The sequence below is a fragment of the Loxodonta africana genome, chromosome 22 (assembly GCF_030014295.1).
Source record: "Loxodonta africana isolate mLoxAfr1 chromosome 22, mLoxAfr1.hap2, whole genome shotgun sequence".
Taxonomy (NCBI): domain Eukaryota; kingdom Metazoa; phylum Chordata; class Mammalia; order Proboscidea; family Elephantidae; genus Loxodonta; species Loxodonta africana.
In genome coordinates, this window is record NC_087363.1 from 40,393,153 (window position 1) to 40,410,591 (window position 17,439).

Sequence of the window (17,439 nt, forward strand, 5' to 3'; positions counted from 1 at the left end):
AGCACTCTCTATTTGACCCTACATGACTGGATCTGGATCAGAGTTCACAAGTTAAGTGTTCACTGTCCTTCAGATTACCAAATAGGCAGACGCCAGCCATATGCTTGGGGAGCCCACAAAACACCCCAACCTTCTGCCCTGTTAGCAGCAGATTCAGGGCTGGTTTCCCATCACCCCTTCAGGATGACCACTACAAGATAGGGAACCCTCACAACACCCTTATTTTCTGCCCTTCTGGCTCCTGCTGGTCTTTTGGGGTCAATGGTTCCCTGGAACAACTGACAGAATCTCATGGAGAGTATGCCGTACTTACGACTACAGATTTATTACAACCAAAAAGGATACAAACTAAGATTCCTGTAGAATGAGGTCTGGGAGGGGTCCCAGTGTGGAGCTTCCATGTTCCCAGGGGGTGCACTACCCTGCTGAGAACAGATGTTCTTGCCAACCAGGAAGGCCATCTGAGCCCTGGGATTCTGGGCTTTTATCAGCCTCCGCACATGGCCATGATAGGTTACATCATGTCTCCTGAGGCTAAGTCAACATCAGGTGATACCTCTTGGCCTGGTCAGCCACCACTCATTAGCCTCAGGTGTGGTCTGGCTGGAATGAACCAAGAACAAAGGCCAAATTGCTTTCTGCAACTTACAGTGTGTTTAAAGTAATCCAGAAAAGGAAAACTGGGCAAGAGCAGTCTGGTTCCAGGTTTTCCTTCAGCTTAAAATCTTTTGCAGTTTTTGCTTTTATAGGTATGTTATAATTTAAGGAAACAATTACAAATAAAAACCTGAAATCATTAAACAACATGGCACTAGATAAATTGGTGATGGGTGGTGGTGATAGTCAAGTTCATTACAAAACTTGACTTTTTAATAAAGATTTCTTTTGGACTTAAAGATACCATTGGACTCACAAATGGAATTCACACACATTTCATGAATACTTTGCATAAATTCAGCTACCCCTACACAATTAGACAGAGTTCTTTTCTACCGTTGTTGAGACTGTGGTAACTTCTCAGCTGAGGACATGAAAGAACAGAATGGTTCAACCTTAGTAATTTCTGTTAAAACAGATAAACAACCCCTTTGAAGACAAGAACAACAACCTCAGTCCAATAGTAATGCTATGTGCATACAGCGACCTTTCTTCTGAAAACTAATTTTTTATTGGGTATGTCTATACAGGCGTGTTATACACACACAAAAACATTTATAAGCACAAATAACATGGGCATGAATAGTCACAATATCCCTTCTTTTAGTTCTGACATGAGTTACTTCCCGGGACTGGCAAAGCTTGGTTTAGTAAACAATGGAATTTAGCCCCTTTCTCTATCTATTCCTGAACCAAGTCCACTGTTTTTCTTCCCAGGATAGGAAGGATTTCATCCTCAGGAGAATGATTGGCGTTTGGTAGGGGGAATGACTCTAACTGTTAAGTACAAGAATTGTAAAAGAGACTTTCAAATTCTGTTTAAATCCCTTTTTTTTTTTTTTCCTTCTAGGCTGCAACCAGGAATGGAGACTCCATTGGATGTTTTGTCCAGGGCGGCATCCCTGGTGCATGCTGACGATGAAAAACGTGAGTCAGGGATTGACTTTCAAGTGCTTTTTACCTCGTCTCCTGCCTCTAATCAAATGATGTGTTTTTCCACATGGTATTGTGGCTCCAGGAAGGCAGTTTAGGTTGCTTTCTTCAGAGATCGCAGCTCAGCAGTCTCATTTTTATTTTCACGTGCCAGAAAATGCTATATTTGGGTGCTAGAGCGCAAATGGTTAACTGTAAGTAGTCCTTTCCTTTGCAGCTTGCTCTCAGTAAGAGCTGGAATGAAGATGCTCCCGTGTGTCTCTAAAAGTTTAAACCAATGTGTGTTGGCTGATAGACTAATTGACCAGCAGAGAACTAGAGATGGAAAGAATCATCCAAGGTCATTCACATCATTGAAAGTATAGTACCCGTCATAATGGAAAATAGTAATGGTGGAAATTCCGTTTACATGGTTGAGAGAGAGCAAATATTGGGGGGGAGCCCCCACAAAACAATACAACTTCACTAACTTGGTGGGTGTTGGGGGGGCGTTAAAATAGAAAGAACATCAATGGTGGAAGATTATCCCACAACGCATTAAAGCGATTTTCCTGTTCATCCTAAGATATATTTGTTTTAAAACGCTCTTGTTCAGAGATAAGACTGCTTGTAAACAATATTTGCAAGGATTATTATTTTATGTGGGAAGAAGGTGAGTGGTCTTTTCCTAAGCACTAAAATATTAATAATGCAAAAATTTAAGGTTGAAATTTTATACACTATCATTTCCTAAAGATGAGCTGCTTTCTAGTTTAGTTCTTAATGAACTGCTGGCTGGAAAGCGCATGTCCTTAAAATGTACGGCCTGCCTTTTTACTAGCTGTTAGACTGTTACTTTGCTAAGCCTCAGTTTCCTCATGAGTGACATGACACAGCAATACCTACTTACAGAGTATTCGTGAGGATTAAATGGGCTATTGTGTATATAGTGCTTATCTTAGCTTTGAACTCCTGGTCAGGACTGCCTGACCCTGTTCCCTTGGCTCATTGTTGATGCTCTGATAGGACTTACGTAGTCTTCTGTATTATCAAGGAAGTGCCCTGGTGGCACAGTAGAGCGCTTGGCTGCTACCCAAAAGGTCAGTCAGTGGTTCAAACCCAAAAGCCGCTCCATGAGAGAAAGATGTGGCAGTCTGCTTGCATGAAGATTACAGCCTTGGAAACCCTGTGGGGCAGTTCTACTCTGCCCTACAGGGTTGCTGTTGAGTTGGAATCGACTAGAAGGCGATGCATTTTTTTTTATGTCTAGGTGTAGTCAGTAGCTTTAACCAAAATTTCCGTCTTGGGGTGGACACCTAGCATTTAATCAGAAGGGCTAAGTGCCAGGGATAGCTACTACAAGTGCCTCAGCTATTTTTATAGTTTTATATCAGATTAAATTAGCATAATAAATGTTAGAAATGGATCTCCATTGGTGAAAATAATGGCTTGTTAATTAGCATAATGGATGTTGAAAATAGATTTTTCCACAGAATAGCTCTTTAGACACTTGAAGGTGGTTCTTCTGTTTCCTTTAAACGACCATTTATTTATCTTTAGACATCCCTGCTTTCCTTTAATACACATAAAAACCTTAGGAGCTTTTTTAATGTTGTTTGAAATTCAGTTTAAAATATCACAGTCAAAAATCTTGGCATTAAAAAAAAAAAGAATTCTTGGGTAAAGCACTTCTTTTGTTTTCATGACACTTATCTTTCCTCAGTGCACCTAGTCTTAGTCACCTAGTACTGCCATAACAGAAATGGCAAGTGGGTGGCTTTAAAGAACAGAAATTTATTCTCTCACAGTTCAGAAGCCTAGAAGTCTAAATTCAGGGTCTCGGCTGTGTGGATTCCTTCTCTGGGCTCCTCCTAGTTTCTGGTATCTGTCTGCAATCCTTGGCATTCCTGGGCTTGTAGGTGCATCTGTCTCTGTTGTCTGTCTTCCCCCTGTGTGTGTCTGTGTGTCTATCCTGTTCTTTTTATAACTCAGAAGGGGTTAGGTTGAAGACTCACCCTACTCTGGTGTGGCCTCATTAACATAACAAAAGAAACCCCCCTGTTTCCAAACAGAGTCACATCTACAGGTACAGACGGCCTGATTTCTATATATATATATATATATATTTTTTTTTTTTTTTTTGCTGGGGGAGCATAAGTCAATCCATGACACTTCTACTCTACCCTGTTTCCCTCCCAATTCTCTCTTCCCTCTGCATTTGGAGAACCACTGTCTTAATCACGGTTTTGGCCCAGCACCATCAACCCTGCTTTGTTGCTGTCTTCCAAAGTCATCATCTCGTGTTGCTCTCTTCTCCACCAGCCCTGGCTTACCAGTGTCCTTCCTAAAAGGCAGTACCGCATCAGATATAAGCCCAGAGTTCTTGTGCTGAAGGAATGGGAGGTGGTGGGACTGGCTGGTGACAAGTGAATGAAGCAGCCAAGTGTAAGGCTATAGGGTGCAGTGGGAACCCTGGTGAACAGGAAGGTGCTTACTTCTCAAGGGCAGCCACCGCTCAGCTCCAGCCGGTAATGTGCATGTGCATCTTGGGATATCACGTTGGGAGTTTGAAATCAGCCATGATGGGAGTATTTACACCATGACAAATGGTACAGATGAGGGATCTTTTTTTTTTTTTTTCCTCCCTAGTGAGCCATGGAGCCCTGGTGATGTAGTGGTTAAGCACTTGGCTGCTAACCAAAAGGCTGGTGGTTTGAACCCACCACCTGCTCTGCAGGAGGAAGATGTGGCAGTCCTCTCCCATAAAGATTACAGCCTTGGAAACCTTATGTGGCAGTTCTACTCTGTTCTATAGGTCGCTATGAGCTGAAATTGACTTGAAGGCAATGGGTTTTTTTTTTTTTTTTTTGGAGTAAGCCATATGTTAAACATTTACCAGCATGTCACTGGCTCCAGCTGGCTGCTTGTATATGGGAACACGGGGTTGGATGGGTCCAATTTTATTCTTATTCAAGACAAACTGGAAACCTGTATTTTAATGTAAAATTTCTAGATTTTAAAATATCTGTGTGAGCCAAACAATAGTTCTCCTGCCAAGACTGAGTCTGTAAACATCTATATGATATGTGCTCTCTGGTCTAGTCTTAATACTTCTATCAATAAAACATAAAATAACAGTGAATTTTTTTGTACAGCCACCTCTATCAGTCACCCCCTTGCCCCATATGTAGTAGTGAATTACTGTAGCAATTTGTTAAGAGCTGAAAGAATTGACATTTAACATTACTCCATCTCTTACTATCTGTCATCTCAGTGTGGAAATTAATTTGGGTATATATGCACTTTTTCTTCCCATATAGATTCCTTTTTGTTGAAAGAAGGAACCCCGGTGGCACAGTGGTTAAGTACTTGACTGCTAACTGAAAGGTCAGCAGTTCAAACCGACCAGCTGCACTGTGGGAGAAAGATGTGGCAGTCTGCTTCCATAAAGATTACCGCCTTGGAAGCCCAAGAGCAGTTCTACTCTGTCCTCTAGGGTCACTATGAGTTGGCATTGACTCGACAACAACAGGTTTGGTTTGGGTTGGGTTATTAAAAGACAAAGGCCACATATTTTCTTTGTCTTCTTTTGCTCTATTAAAGATTTCTGTTACACACTTATGAAATACTTGTTGATTTGGCATTTGGTATGGATATGGTTTGTAGAAGCAATACATTGGCGGTTCATACTTTTAGTGAAATTGAATCAAGTCTGAAACTCAAGCTGTTACATTCTCAGTGACTTTAGATTTGTTACAAATAACTTTTTATTGGCTCAGACCCTTGATTCCTTATAAATGAAATGAATTTGGTGAAGTTACCACTTCTCCCTCTTGAACTGCCTTTTTCATCAAGCCTTATGTATATGTTTTTTTTTTTCCCCCTTTGAAAAACATTGTTTAATGTCACTTCTGTCCTAGAACTTACCTCGTTTAACTGGACTGTAGTCACTTTTTTTTAATGAACATGACAGTGCAAAAACCTGTTTTTCACCCATTAGCAGGAGTTGAAAAGGTTGCTTTTTCATTTCCCTAGCAAAGTACTAGGAGTTCCTGGACGGTGCGTACCGTTAAAGTACTCCATGACTAACTGAAAGGTTGGCGGTTTGAATCCATATCAAGGCAACTTGGAAGAAAGCCCTGGCAGTCTACTTCTAAAAGATCACAGCCGTTGAAAACCCTGTGGAGCACAGTTCTATTCTGACACACATGGGGTGTTGTCTATGAGTTGAAATTCACTCAGTGGCAACTGGTAGCAAAGTACTAGTTTAGGGGGATTTGAATAGAACGGTTTAAATGGAAAAGGAATTTTTTATTTAGGAAATCAGGAGTACTGACTGAACTAAAATAGCAGACTGAACACATGCATCTAGCTCCCCTTTGCAAAATCCTTTAACATAACAAAAGATAAATATTTTTTTAAAAATGTGGGACAGTGTTGGAAAACTAGAGAGGGTGCATTCCTTTAATGAACCAAAAGTTATGAAGAATTCCTGGAAAATTGAAAACAGATGGATTAGACTGACAAAAGGAAAACAAAAAACAAAACATCATAACCCCAAACACAGGTACAAAAGAAAACTGAATTAAAAGCAGAGCTTACAGTGAATAAAAACAACCAACAGGAAGGGGCTTATAGCAATATTCAGGAAATTATATTCATTTATAACAATGACCTCCTCGGCTTAAAACTGGGAACTGTGCTCTAAAGGGAGTCCCTGGGTGGTGCAAATGGTAAACACACTCAGCTGCTAACCTGAAGGTTGGAGGTTCGAGTCTACCCAGAGGTAGACTCAGAAGAAAGGCTTGGCAATCAACTTCCAAAAAATCAGCCATTGAAAACTCTATGGAGCACAGTTCTACTGTGACACACGTGGTGACTCCCTGAGCTGGAGTCCACCTGACAGCAGCTGGTTACTGGTGCTCTAAAGAAAGCAAATGTCCTGTGTTGAGAGGGTTCCTAACACGGAGTTAGGGACCTGACGGAGAAGCAGAGGAGAGCTTATGTCAAGGTAGCACCCCCAACAAACAGGTCCCGGGAAGGAAACGTAAGCCTTCTTGTAGGTCGGATCTACAGAAGTCCTTCACCACTAGAGGAAAGACTTTCTCGTTTTGACAGGTTTGTGTATTTCTTTCCTAGTCTACATTCCTGCATGTTCCCCACTTATATACTATCTTAGTCATCTAGTGCTGCTATAATAGAAATACCACAAGTGGGTGGCTTTAACCAATAGAAATTTATTCTCTCACAGTCTAGTAGGCTAAGAGTCCAAATTCAGGGTGTCAGCTCCAGGGGAAGGCTTTCTCTCTCAGCTCTGGAGGAAGGCTCCTGTCATCAACCTTCCCTGGACTAGGAGCTTCTCTGCGCAGGAACCCCGGGTCCAAAGGATGTGTTCTGCTCCTGGCACTGCTTTCTTGGTGGGATGAGGTCACCTTGTCTCTCTGCTTGCGTCTCTCTTTTGTATCCCCCGCAAATTGGCTCAGGACACAATCCAATCTGGTAGATTGAATCCTGCCTCATTAGTGTAACTGCCGCCTGTCACTCCTCATTAACATCATAGAGGTAGGATTTACAACATATAGGAAAGTCACATCAGATGACAGAATGGTGGACAGTCACACAATACTGGGAATCATGGCCCAGCCAAATTGATATACATATTTTTGGGGGGACACAATTCAACCCATGACAGTCCACCCTTTGGTCCGCCCAAATTCATGTCCTTGCCTCATGTAAAACGTATCACCCTATCATAGCAAAAGTCTTAACTCCAAGTGCAAAATCCAAAAATTCCTCTTCATCTGTGAAATCCAGAGTACAAGTTATCTGCTTCCAAAGATACAAGGCAGAGAAGGCAGGAGCTAGACATTTCCATTACAAATAGGAGAAACTGGAGGGAAAGAAGGAATAATAGGCAGCGAAATGAGCAAGTCAGCAGAACACATTACATTAGCCCTCAAGGCTTTGCAAATAATCGTCTGTTCTCTGAGACCATTTACACAATTGCCCAGCCCTCCATACGCTAGGTATTGGCTACATTCTGATAGGAGGCCCTTCGTCCCTGGGCTTCAACTCCACGTTCCAGGCCTACTGGAACAGCAACTCAGCTCCCTCGGCTTCAGGTGCACATTCTAGTCCATCTGAGTGGTGACTCCGCCCTTAGAAACAGCAGAGGCCATGGCTCCGCCCTTTGAAGCCCCAGAGGTTGAGGTCATACCTTTTGAGACTGAGGCAGCTCGGCTTCCTTTGTTCCTTGTCTCCTCGGCTTCTGCTTTCTGGTTCCTTGGACCTCACATCCGCATCTTTTCTGCTGGGGCAAGTGTTTCAGGGCTCTGTAGCTCCACTGATGAGTGCCTGGAGGCACCCTACTCTGCCAGGAAGCCTCCTGCACACAGGCACACTGCTCTCTTGCTCTGTGGGTCGGCTCCAGCACCATCCTGTTCTGGTCTCCTCGTTCTGCTGCAACCAGTCCTCTGCTGCTTTTCCTCACCATCTGCTCCTTCTCCGGTGTTAACATTTGTCCTCACTTCCTTCCGAGTCTTTTATCCAGCCACAGTTTCAAAACAGCTTCTATATTTTAGGTAGCTATTTTTTTTTTTTTTTTTATTAGAGCAGCACCCCACTCTCTCGGTACCAAATTCTGTCTTAGTCATCTAGTGCTGCTGTAACAAAAATACAAGTGGATGGCTTTTACAAACAGAAGTTTATTCTCTCACAGTCTGGAAGGCTAGAAGTCCAAATTCAGGGCATCAGGTGCAGGGGAAGGCTTTCTCTTTTGGCTCTGGAGGGAGGTTCTTGTCATCAGTTTTCCCCTGAACTAGGCCCAGGAACCCTGGCGCTGCTTTCTTGGTGGTGTCTCTCTGCTTACTTCTCTTCTTTATATCCCAAAAGAAATTAGCTCAAGACACAATCCAGCCTCGTAGATTGAGTCCTGCCTCATTAATATAACTGCCCCCTATCCCCCCTATTGACGTCGTAGGGGCAGGATTTACAACACATAGGAAAATCACATCAGATAACAAAATGATGGATAATCACATAATATTGGGAATCATGGCCTAGCCAAAATGATATACATATTTTGGGGGGACACAACTCAATCCATGACATATACCCTAAAGTAAAACTTGTCATTTGACACCTCCTATTTTTTTTATATTCTTACGCAGAGCCCTGGTGGCACAGTGGTTAAGAGCTGAGGCTGCTAACCTGAAGGTCGACAGTTCCAATCCACCACCTGCTCCTTGGGGATCCAAGGAGGCAGTTCTCCTCTGCCCTGTAGGGTCGCTATGAGTCGGAATCCACTCCAAGGCAACGGGTTTGTTTCGTTTTTGGTATATAGATGCAATGGAATATTATTCAGCCATAAAAAAGGAATGAAGTGCTGATACATGCTATAGTAGATGAACTTTGAAAACATGTCAAGTGAAAGAAGCCAGACACAAAAGTCCACATATTGTATGATCCCACTTACAAGAAATATCTAGAGTAGGCAAATGCCTAGAGATAGAAAGTAGATAGCTAGTAGCTGTGGGGTGGAGGGGGGATAGGGAGCAGTTGGTTAATGGGTATGAGGTTTCCTTTGGGGTGATGAAAATATTGTGTAACTAGATAGAGGTGGTTGTTGTACTATACTGTGAATGTATGAAATGTCACTGAATTGTTCACTTTAAAGTGGTTAATTTTATGCAATGTCAATCCCACCTCAATTAAAACAAACACAAAAAAGACAACAACAACAATGCTGGTGATGAGCCATTCATTTGGTTTTAGAAACCATTAATGCTTGCACTTTGCAGTTTGAAGAATCACGAAGTAGGGTAATGAAACAGAGTAATATTCAGAAACATGCACATATATGTAGGAATGTAATATATCATGTGGGTAGAATTTAAAGACAATGGAGAAAGAATGGATTGTTAAACGTGGAGGAAACTGATTAGTTATTTGGAAGACTGTTAAGTTAGGAAGGTTCCTTACCTCACACCATACACCAAAATAAATTACAGATAGGTTAAAGAATATACTTATGTTTATGTTTAGGCTTCTTTTCTGCATATATATTTATATTATAGAAGAACACACGTGTGGTAGGGAAGTCCTTCGTAAGCAAGATAATACTCAGAAAATTATAAAGTAAAAACTGTAGACTGTATAAAAATTAAACATTTTCTATCACAGGCTACTGTAATCAAAGGTGGAAGTTTAAGAGACATTTTTAACAAGTTTTACAAAGCTCAGTTTGTTAATTAAAAAAAACAAACACACAAAAGAACTGACTTTACAGCAATTAAGCAGATAAAATTGTGTGTTTACTTGACGAGTTCTGCCAGTATTAAAAAAAAAAACAAAACCAAACCCACTGCTGTAGAGTCGATTCCGACTCATAGGGACCCTATAGGACAGAGCAGATCTGCTCTACAGAGTTTCCAGGGAGCGCCTGGCGGATTCGAACTGCCGACCTCTTGGTTAGCAGCCATAGCACTTAACTGCTATGCCAGTATAGAAAGTATAAAGTTAGTAGGAGCTATGTACTTTTCAATCAGAGATACTTGCATGTATTTGTTTTGCTGTATTAGGAAACTAGTCATTGTTTAAAACAAACCACCTGTCTAAATGTCTAAAGCATTCATACACCACCACCAGCGCTGCTCAGTGGCTCCAGGACCAGCTGGAAGGACAATTTCTCGGCAGCCAGCAGGCCCTCCATGGCTCCGAAGGGCACTGCTGCACTGCTTCTGGTTGCCGGTGTCCTGTGGGCTACAACTGACCACGTGGAACCCTGAGGAGTGTTCTGCTTCTACCCAAACAAGTGCCTGGCAACCAGGACACACCATCAGTGCGCTGAGGAGGGGAAAGCCTGAGTTGTATAATGGTTAAACACTTGGCTACTAACTGAAAGGTTAACAGTTCAAATCTACCCAGAGGCGCCTTGGAAGAAAGGCCTGGCAATCTACTTCTGAATGATCACAACCATGAAAACCCTATGGAGCACACAGTACTACTCTGACACATGAGTCACCATGAATCAGAATCAGCTGGACACAGCTAAGTGGTTTTTTAACTTGGCTTTGTTCACTGCACAAATAGAAAGTGATATTATTTATACAGTGAATTTGGAGAAATACTGGCAGGGTTGCTTGCAGCCAGAGGAGAACGGGCCATGAGCTCTGACCACGCCAGTCCCTACCTGGCTGAGGACCAGATTTGTAGAAACCCATGCCAAGCTTTCAAGGGAACATGTTAAAATGTGTAAGACACAGCTCTGGCTTAAACTCTTACAAGGAAGAGAAGTCATAGGCTTGTGAAACCAATTAGCAATTGTATTAGTTTTCAATTGCTGCTGTAATAATGGCCACAAACTGAGTGGCTTAAAACCACACCCATTTATCTTATAGCCCAGTGACCTTAATTAGGCTTTTCTAAATGTACTTAAGCTCAGCGTTTTTTGTTTTCACTGTGGAACTTTAGGACCACTTTGACTCATTTCTCTTCATTTTCCTTCTGTCTGAGCCTTTAGATAAATTTCAGTGATAAATTCCAAGGAGCTGCCTTACCTTGTTGCCACCTGTCTGTCAGTTTGTTGTGCTGTGATACTGGAAGTTATGCCACCAGTATTTCAAATGACAGCAGGGTCACCCTTGTGGACAAGTTTCAGCAGAGCTTCCAGACTAAGGCAGTAGGAAGAAAGGCCTGGCAATGTGCTTTGAAAATTAGCCAATGAAAACCTATGGCTCACAACAGAACATTGTCCTACTTGCTTGCTTGGAACAGTTCATCAGGAAGGATTAATTGTTGGAGAAGGACATCATGTTTGGTGAAATAGAGGGCCAGTGAGGGTCAGGAAGACCCTCAGTGAGATGGATTGACATGACAGCCACAACGATGGACTCAAACATGCAGACAATTGTGAAGATGATGCAGGACCAGGCAATATTTTGTTCTGTTGTGCACAGAGTCACCATGAGTCAGAGTTGACTCGACAACAACAAACAATAGCTTCATCTTTGCCTATGCAAGTATTTAAACTTTTTTTGTTGTTGTTCTAAAAATGAATCAGTCTGGCCAAGGGGTGGTCATTTAGATAATTCAGTTTGAAGGCAGGCCTTGCTTGCCTACATGTTCAGTACCTTGCTCTTCACTCTGTAGTATAAATATAAACTTTTTAAGCAAAAGGGAAGCCTTATTGATATTTGAATCGTAACTGGGTGTATTCTACTCGGTAGCCTTTTAACCAAACAGCAAATTATTCTTGATATTTGTTGAAAATCCAGCTGATTAGAGAAGACTAGATGTTATTTGTTTTCGAAGGGGATGGTATTATTATAATTGTCCTTGAAGTATGTATATAAAAGCATATTGAGAGAAGGTTATATTTTCTGCTGTGAATTTGGTTATTTTTCATGGTATTGAATTTGAATCTCAGTTGAGATTTATGGCAGTCTCAGGATTTAATATTTGCATTTCATGTGCGCATGTCACAGATGTGTGAATAAATAAATGTCCATATATTAATGTCATGAAGGAGTAGTTACAGTTTTTTGACTAGAAGATAGTTGAGGTTGACTGTATGCATACTTTAGCATATATTTTCCTATGGTAGAAATTAATTGTTTACATCTTGGAGGGAAGGGAAAGTTTGAAAAAAAAACCATTTAGTTTTACATTTAATTTGGATATTATTGGCAAATCTTGATCACTGTTCAACCTCAAGATTTATACAGCCGTACTGTCCTGGCTGAGATTCTCAATCCCTGAACTTTGCTGTGGAGATTGGGAGGGGATATTTCTGGAATAAGAATTAAAGTAGGCTTTCTTTTACTAGATTTGTTTGTAAATGTAATATTTATGTACTACAGTGTTTTCTAGTGAGGCCCAGTGAGCTACTGAATATTTTACAACAGAATGTTTTGAAGTGTCAAAGACTGGTTTTGGCATTTGACGTATGTTGTGCCCCTGAGATAAATGATATATAAAAAGTTTATGTAAGTCTGTGTGCAAGTTGGCAGCTCTCAGCTCAAGAGAGCCTCACCTCCCAAGGTCTGCCCTTTCCTGCGTGCAACTGGCATCCAATGACTGGTTGATAGTTGTTGGGTACTGTCAAGTTGGCTTCAACTCATAGTGACCCCACGTATAACAGAATGAAACATCACCCAGTCCTGTGCCATCCTCAAAATAGTAGGTGTGTTTGAGCCCATTGTTGAAGCCTCTGTGTCAATCCATCTCATTGAGAGTCTTCTTTTTTGCTGATCTACTACTTTTCCAAGCATGATGTCCTTAAAGAGGTAAAAAGGACCAGCTGGCCCCCTTGTCCTGACTCTGAATGGTCATGCCCTTACAGCTCCCTGTGGTGTGGGCTGAGGCCCAGTTGTGACTGCATTGCAGCGTAACATCTCCCTCTGCTTAATTCTGCCTCCTTCCCTTCCCTACAGGTGTTGATCTGAGAACACTTGTCAACAAACTTCCTGCACTCTAGTCTCCGTCTCAGAGTCTGCTTTTGGGGGAACCCAACTTGCAGCAGACTGTAGTTCCCTTTGAGGACTTGTGTGCAAACAGATATCCTAATTTAGGATTATAGGGATGGATAGGACCTTGATTATTGATAAGCCTCTTGGTCAGTCTTCCCTTCAATACAGGGATTCCCTCTGCCCTGTTCCTCACCCTTTATCCTCTGCTTGAAAGTAAGGGATGGGGAGTTCATTACTTCATTATCTTGTCAATTGTTAAACAGTTTTAGGTGTTAGAACAGTTTCATTACTGAGTGGAAATCTGTATCCCTGTAACTTTTACTCCTTGGACGTACTTTTACTCTTGGCTACTCAGAATGTCTATTCCACTTCCCATGTGTCATCCTTGGAACATTTGAAGAAAGTCACCACATTCCCTTATGTTTTCTCTTATTCTATGGAAATACCTCCTTTTCTCACCTAGTTTTTATGTGACAGATGTGTTTTCTAAATCCTTTATCGTGTCTTCGTCCCTTATCATGTTCCAGCTTGTTCTTTTAAGATGTGGTTCAGACCAGGTCTTTGTCACATTACTACATTTTCCATACTGTTAATCATTACCCCATGATATTCATGACATGCTAATTTCAACATTGTGTATGTGTTTCTTAATATATTTTAAAGTTAGTTATATTTAACATATAAATATATGTTGTGGCTGTTGTTGCTGTCAAGTTGGCTCTGACTCATGGCAACCTTATATACGGCAGAAAGAAACATTGCCTGGTGCTGTGCCATCTTCATGATTGTTAGTAGTGATATATGTTGTTGTTGCTGTTGAGTCCCACTCATAGTTACTGTATATGACAGGGTAGAACTGCCCCATGGAGTTTCCTAGACTGAACTGTTTACGGGAGCAGATCACCAGGCCTTTTCTCTCGTGGAGTAGCTGGTGGGTTTGAACTGCCAACCTTTTGTTTGGCAGCTGAGCTTGGTAATTTCAGTGACCTATATAAAACAATGGAAACCCTGGTGGCGTAGTGGTTAAGTGCTACAGCTGCTAACCAAAGGGTCAGCAGTTTGAATCTGTCAGGTGCTCCTTGGAAACTCTATGGGGCAGTTCTACTCTGTCCTATAGGGTTGCTATGAGTCAGAATCAACTTGATGGCACTGAGTTTGGGTTTTTTTTTTTTTTTTTTAAATATAAAACAATACTGTAGCATTAGTGTATTAAACTATAATAATAATGTAGTAATCAGTAATTACTGTATAAGTACTTTTTCACTAGTATATATGATTTCACTCAGGAAATAAATGAGAAAACAACTGGTAAAATTCTATATTCATTTAAAGATTTAAAAAATCAATGACATTACTAAATCGTAATTTAAACTTTAAATTAAAACCTTGATCGGTTTTTTGTTTTTTGTATAGTAATTACAACAAATTACTTAAGAAAATTTTTTATTGTGTTTTGGCTGAAAGTCTACAGAAGAAATTAGTTTCTCATTAAGTACTTTGTACATAAAGTGTTATCTGGCACTGGTTGCATTCCCCACAATGTGTCAGCACTCTCCCCATTTCTGCCCTGGGTTCCCTGTTTCCTTTAGTCTGGTTTTTCTACCCCTTCCTGCCTTCTCATCTTTGCTTTTGGGCACAAGGTCATTTTGATCTCATATAATTGATTGTTCTAAGGAACAAGTTCCTCTTGGGTATTATTGTTTATTTTATGGGCTTGTCTATTGTTTGGCTGAGAGGTGGTCTCTGAGAATGGCTTCACTTCCAGGTCAGAAGGGTGTTTTAGGGTCATATTCTTGGGTGTTCTTCCAGTCTCTGTCAGACCAGTAAGTCTGGTCTTTTTGCGAATCTGATTTTTTGTTCTACATTTTTCTCCTGGCTGTCCAGGACCTTCTGTTTTGATTCTAGTCAGAGAGGTTGAAAAATTATTAGGGAAAATGTGAAAAATTTTTTCAATGTAAAGAAAATTTATTTAAGAAACAAGCTGCTAACAATTACTATGGTAGTATTGCAGATCAAATAAATCAGATGGATATGTCATCAGATACAAGACTGGGATTGGCAAGAAAAATCTTCAAGAATATCTTCTTTGAGAGTTTTCCCAGGAGTAATTGAGACTGAAGTAGGAGAGAATGAATATATTTATGGTGCCATGATATATGTTGTTGTTAGTTGTCAAATCAGTTCCAACTTACAGCGACCCCATGTGTATAGAGCAGAACTATGTTCTGTAGGGTTTTCAAGGCTGTGGCTTTTCTGAAGCAGATTGCCCGACCTTACTTCTGAGACATCTCTGGGTGGGTTTGAACCTCCAACCTTTTGGTTAGTAGTCCAGACACTTAACCACTTGCGCCACCCAGGGACTTCACCATGATATATTAGTGCAATATGCAGTAGCATAATGACTTCTTGGCTTTACACAAATAATCAGCTTTGTAGTCAATAAGCAGTAGGATGCTAGGCTGACATACTTTTATTTTTTTTTTTGTAACAGCTTCATTGAAATCTAATTCACATATCATACAATTCACCCATTAAAGTGTGCTATTTGATGGTTTTCAGTATGTTGGCAGAATTTTGCAACCGTCGCCATAAGCAATTCTAGAACGTTGTCATCAGCCCCCAAAAGAAACCCAGTATTCTTTTTAGCAGTCGCCCCTGATTTTTCCCCAATGCATCCTCCCCTCCCCTACACACACACCAGTCCTAGGCAACCACTAATCCACCTTCTGTCTGTATAGATTTGCCTATTCTAGACATTTCACATAAATAGAATCATACAATATGTATGATACTTCTCGGGTTTTTCTTCCATGCCCTGGCACCTTTAGGTTAATGGTACTCACTCTACAAAACTGCTCCTGAAACTCAGGCTGCTTTTGTGGTCAGTGACTGAACTTCTGGGTGCCAGACAGACTGGAAAGTGAGGCTTAATGGACTTTGACCGCACAGTTGTGGTCTGATCATTTAGGGGTCCAGAGACCATGGCCTTCCAGACTCTACCTCGGCTAATACGATCTAAGACTATATTGCCTTCTCAAGTAGCTAGCATTTTTTTTTGCATAAACTGTTATTAAGGCAGATATCCCCATTTGTACAAGTAAATTGAAGTGATACTGTATTTAACTTTTACTCTTAGGAAATGTTACCATTTTTACTTTGGCCCATTGATCTTTTTCAGCCTTGACTTCGTTACCTGCTGCATTAGCAGTTTCCCTCCAATTTCAGTATCATCTACCAATTTGATAAACATGCTTTCTAAAATGAAAGGAGCTGCACAGGAAAGCTAATAGTAACTGTGGTTTAGAATAAGAGGGATCCATTAATAGAACCAATCCAGCCCTCACCCGTGCTCCTCTCTGCTATATCTGCTGCTTCTTTGCCAGGGGCTTCCCTGGTTTTAGTACTGAAAATCCCGCATCCTGGGGAGCTCCTCAGTCACAGGCAAACTGGGATGCTGGGTCACCTTGCACCTTGTAATTAGTCTCACTGCGCCCTCTAAGCTGGATTATGATGAGCTGTGTAGTCCATCTCTCTTAGCCCCGGCAGTGTACCTCTTAGGCAGTAACCATACCTCGTTCATCTTGGTGCTCCCACCCCCTGACATAGTTCCCAGCACCAGCATAAGTATTTATTAAAAGGTTTGTTGATTATGAATTTATCTGATCCTGTTGCTCAATCAGCAATGAATCCATCCGTGTGATGTCTGCATCTAGTCCTCAAGAATAGCATGAGAAATTTGTTATATTCTTCCCTGGAAAATCTGAACAGGATAGCCTGTCTAAGAGTCTAATAACGCTGTGAGGGGAAGGAACTGAGATTAACTGGCACACATTATCCTTAGTGAATCCCAAGTATCTCCTAGAGGTTACTTCCTTTTCTGAGTGAGAACAAGTGATAATGGTTAGTAATCGCTTCTGAATAGTTACCAATATCATCTGTCTATAGTTTCTTAGCTAGCCCTCACCCGACCTTCGCCCCGCCATTGTCCACCATTTTCTCTTGTTTTCTGGAACTGTCTTTTCCTCCATGATTTTTTTAAAGACTCACATTAGTGGTTCTGTGATGATCCCTATGGGTTCTTTGTGTATCTTCAGACTTAAGTCATCTGGATCCAGAGATTTTAACTCAACAACGTACTCTGTCTTATTCCTGACCCACTCATTTTGGGTAGCAGTTGTGGGGTTTTTTTTGGATACAAATAGTATACTTTTTTTCAGAAATCATTTTCTTTGTTCATGACGATGTATATGTTGAAACATTTTCTTCCACCTAAGCCTTTGAATTTTGACATCACACCTCTGATTATAGGCAGGATAACAAAAGCCTTTGGAAGGCAGTGGTAACAAAACTTGCCAAAGTCATTTGTTAAAGATGGAATACCAAAAACCCAGTGCCGCGGAGT

General features: G+C 41.1%; 1 protein-coding gene across 1 annotated transcript in view; it reads left to right on the forward strand.

Annotated features, from left to right (window-relative positions):
• VGLL4 (vestigial like family member 4) overlaps window positions 1-17,439 on the forward strand; it is a 163,616-nt gene that overhangs the window by 17,893 nt on the left and 128,284 nt on the right. Inside the window, exon 2 of the mRNA XM_064274887.1 lies at window positions 1,508-1,584. Coding sequence (XP_064130957.1) covers window positions 1,521-1,584 — 64 coding nt within the window. The 5' untranslated portion in view covers window positions 1,508-1,520. The remainder of the gene's footprint in view (window positions 1-1,507; window positions 1,585-17,439) is intronic.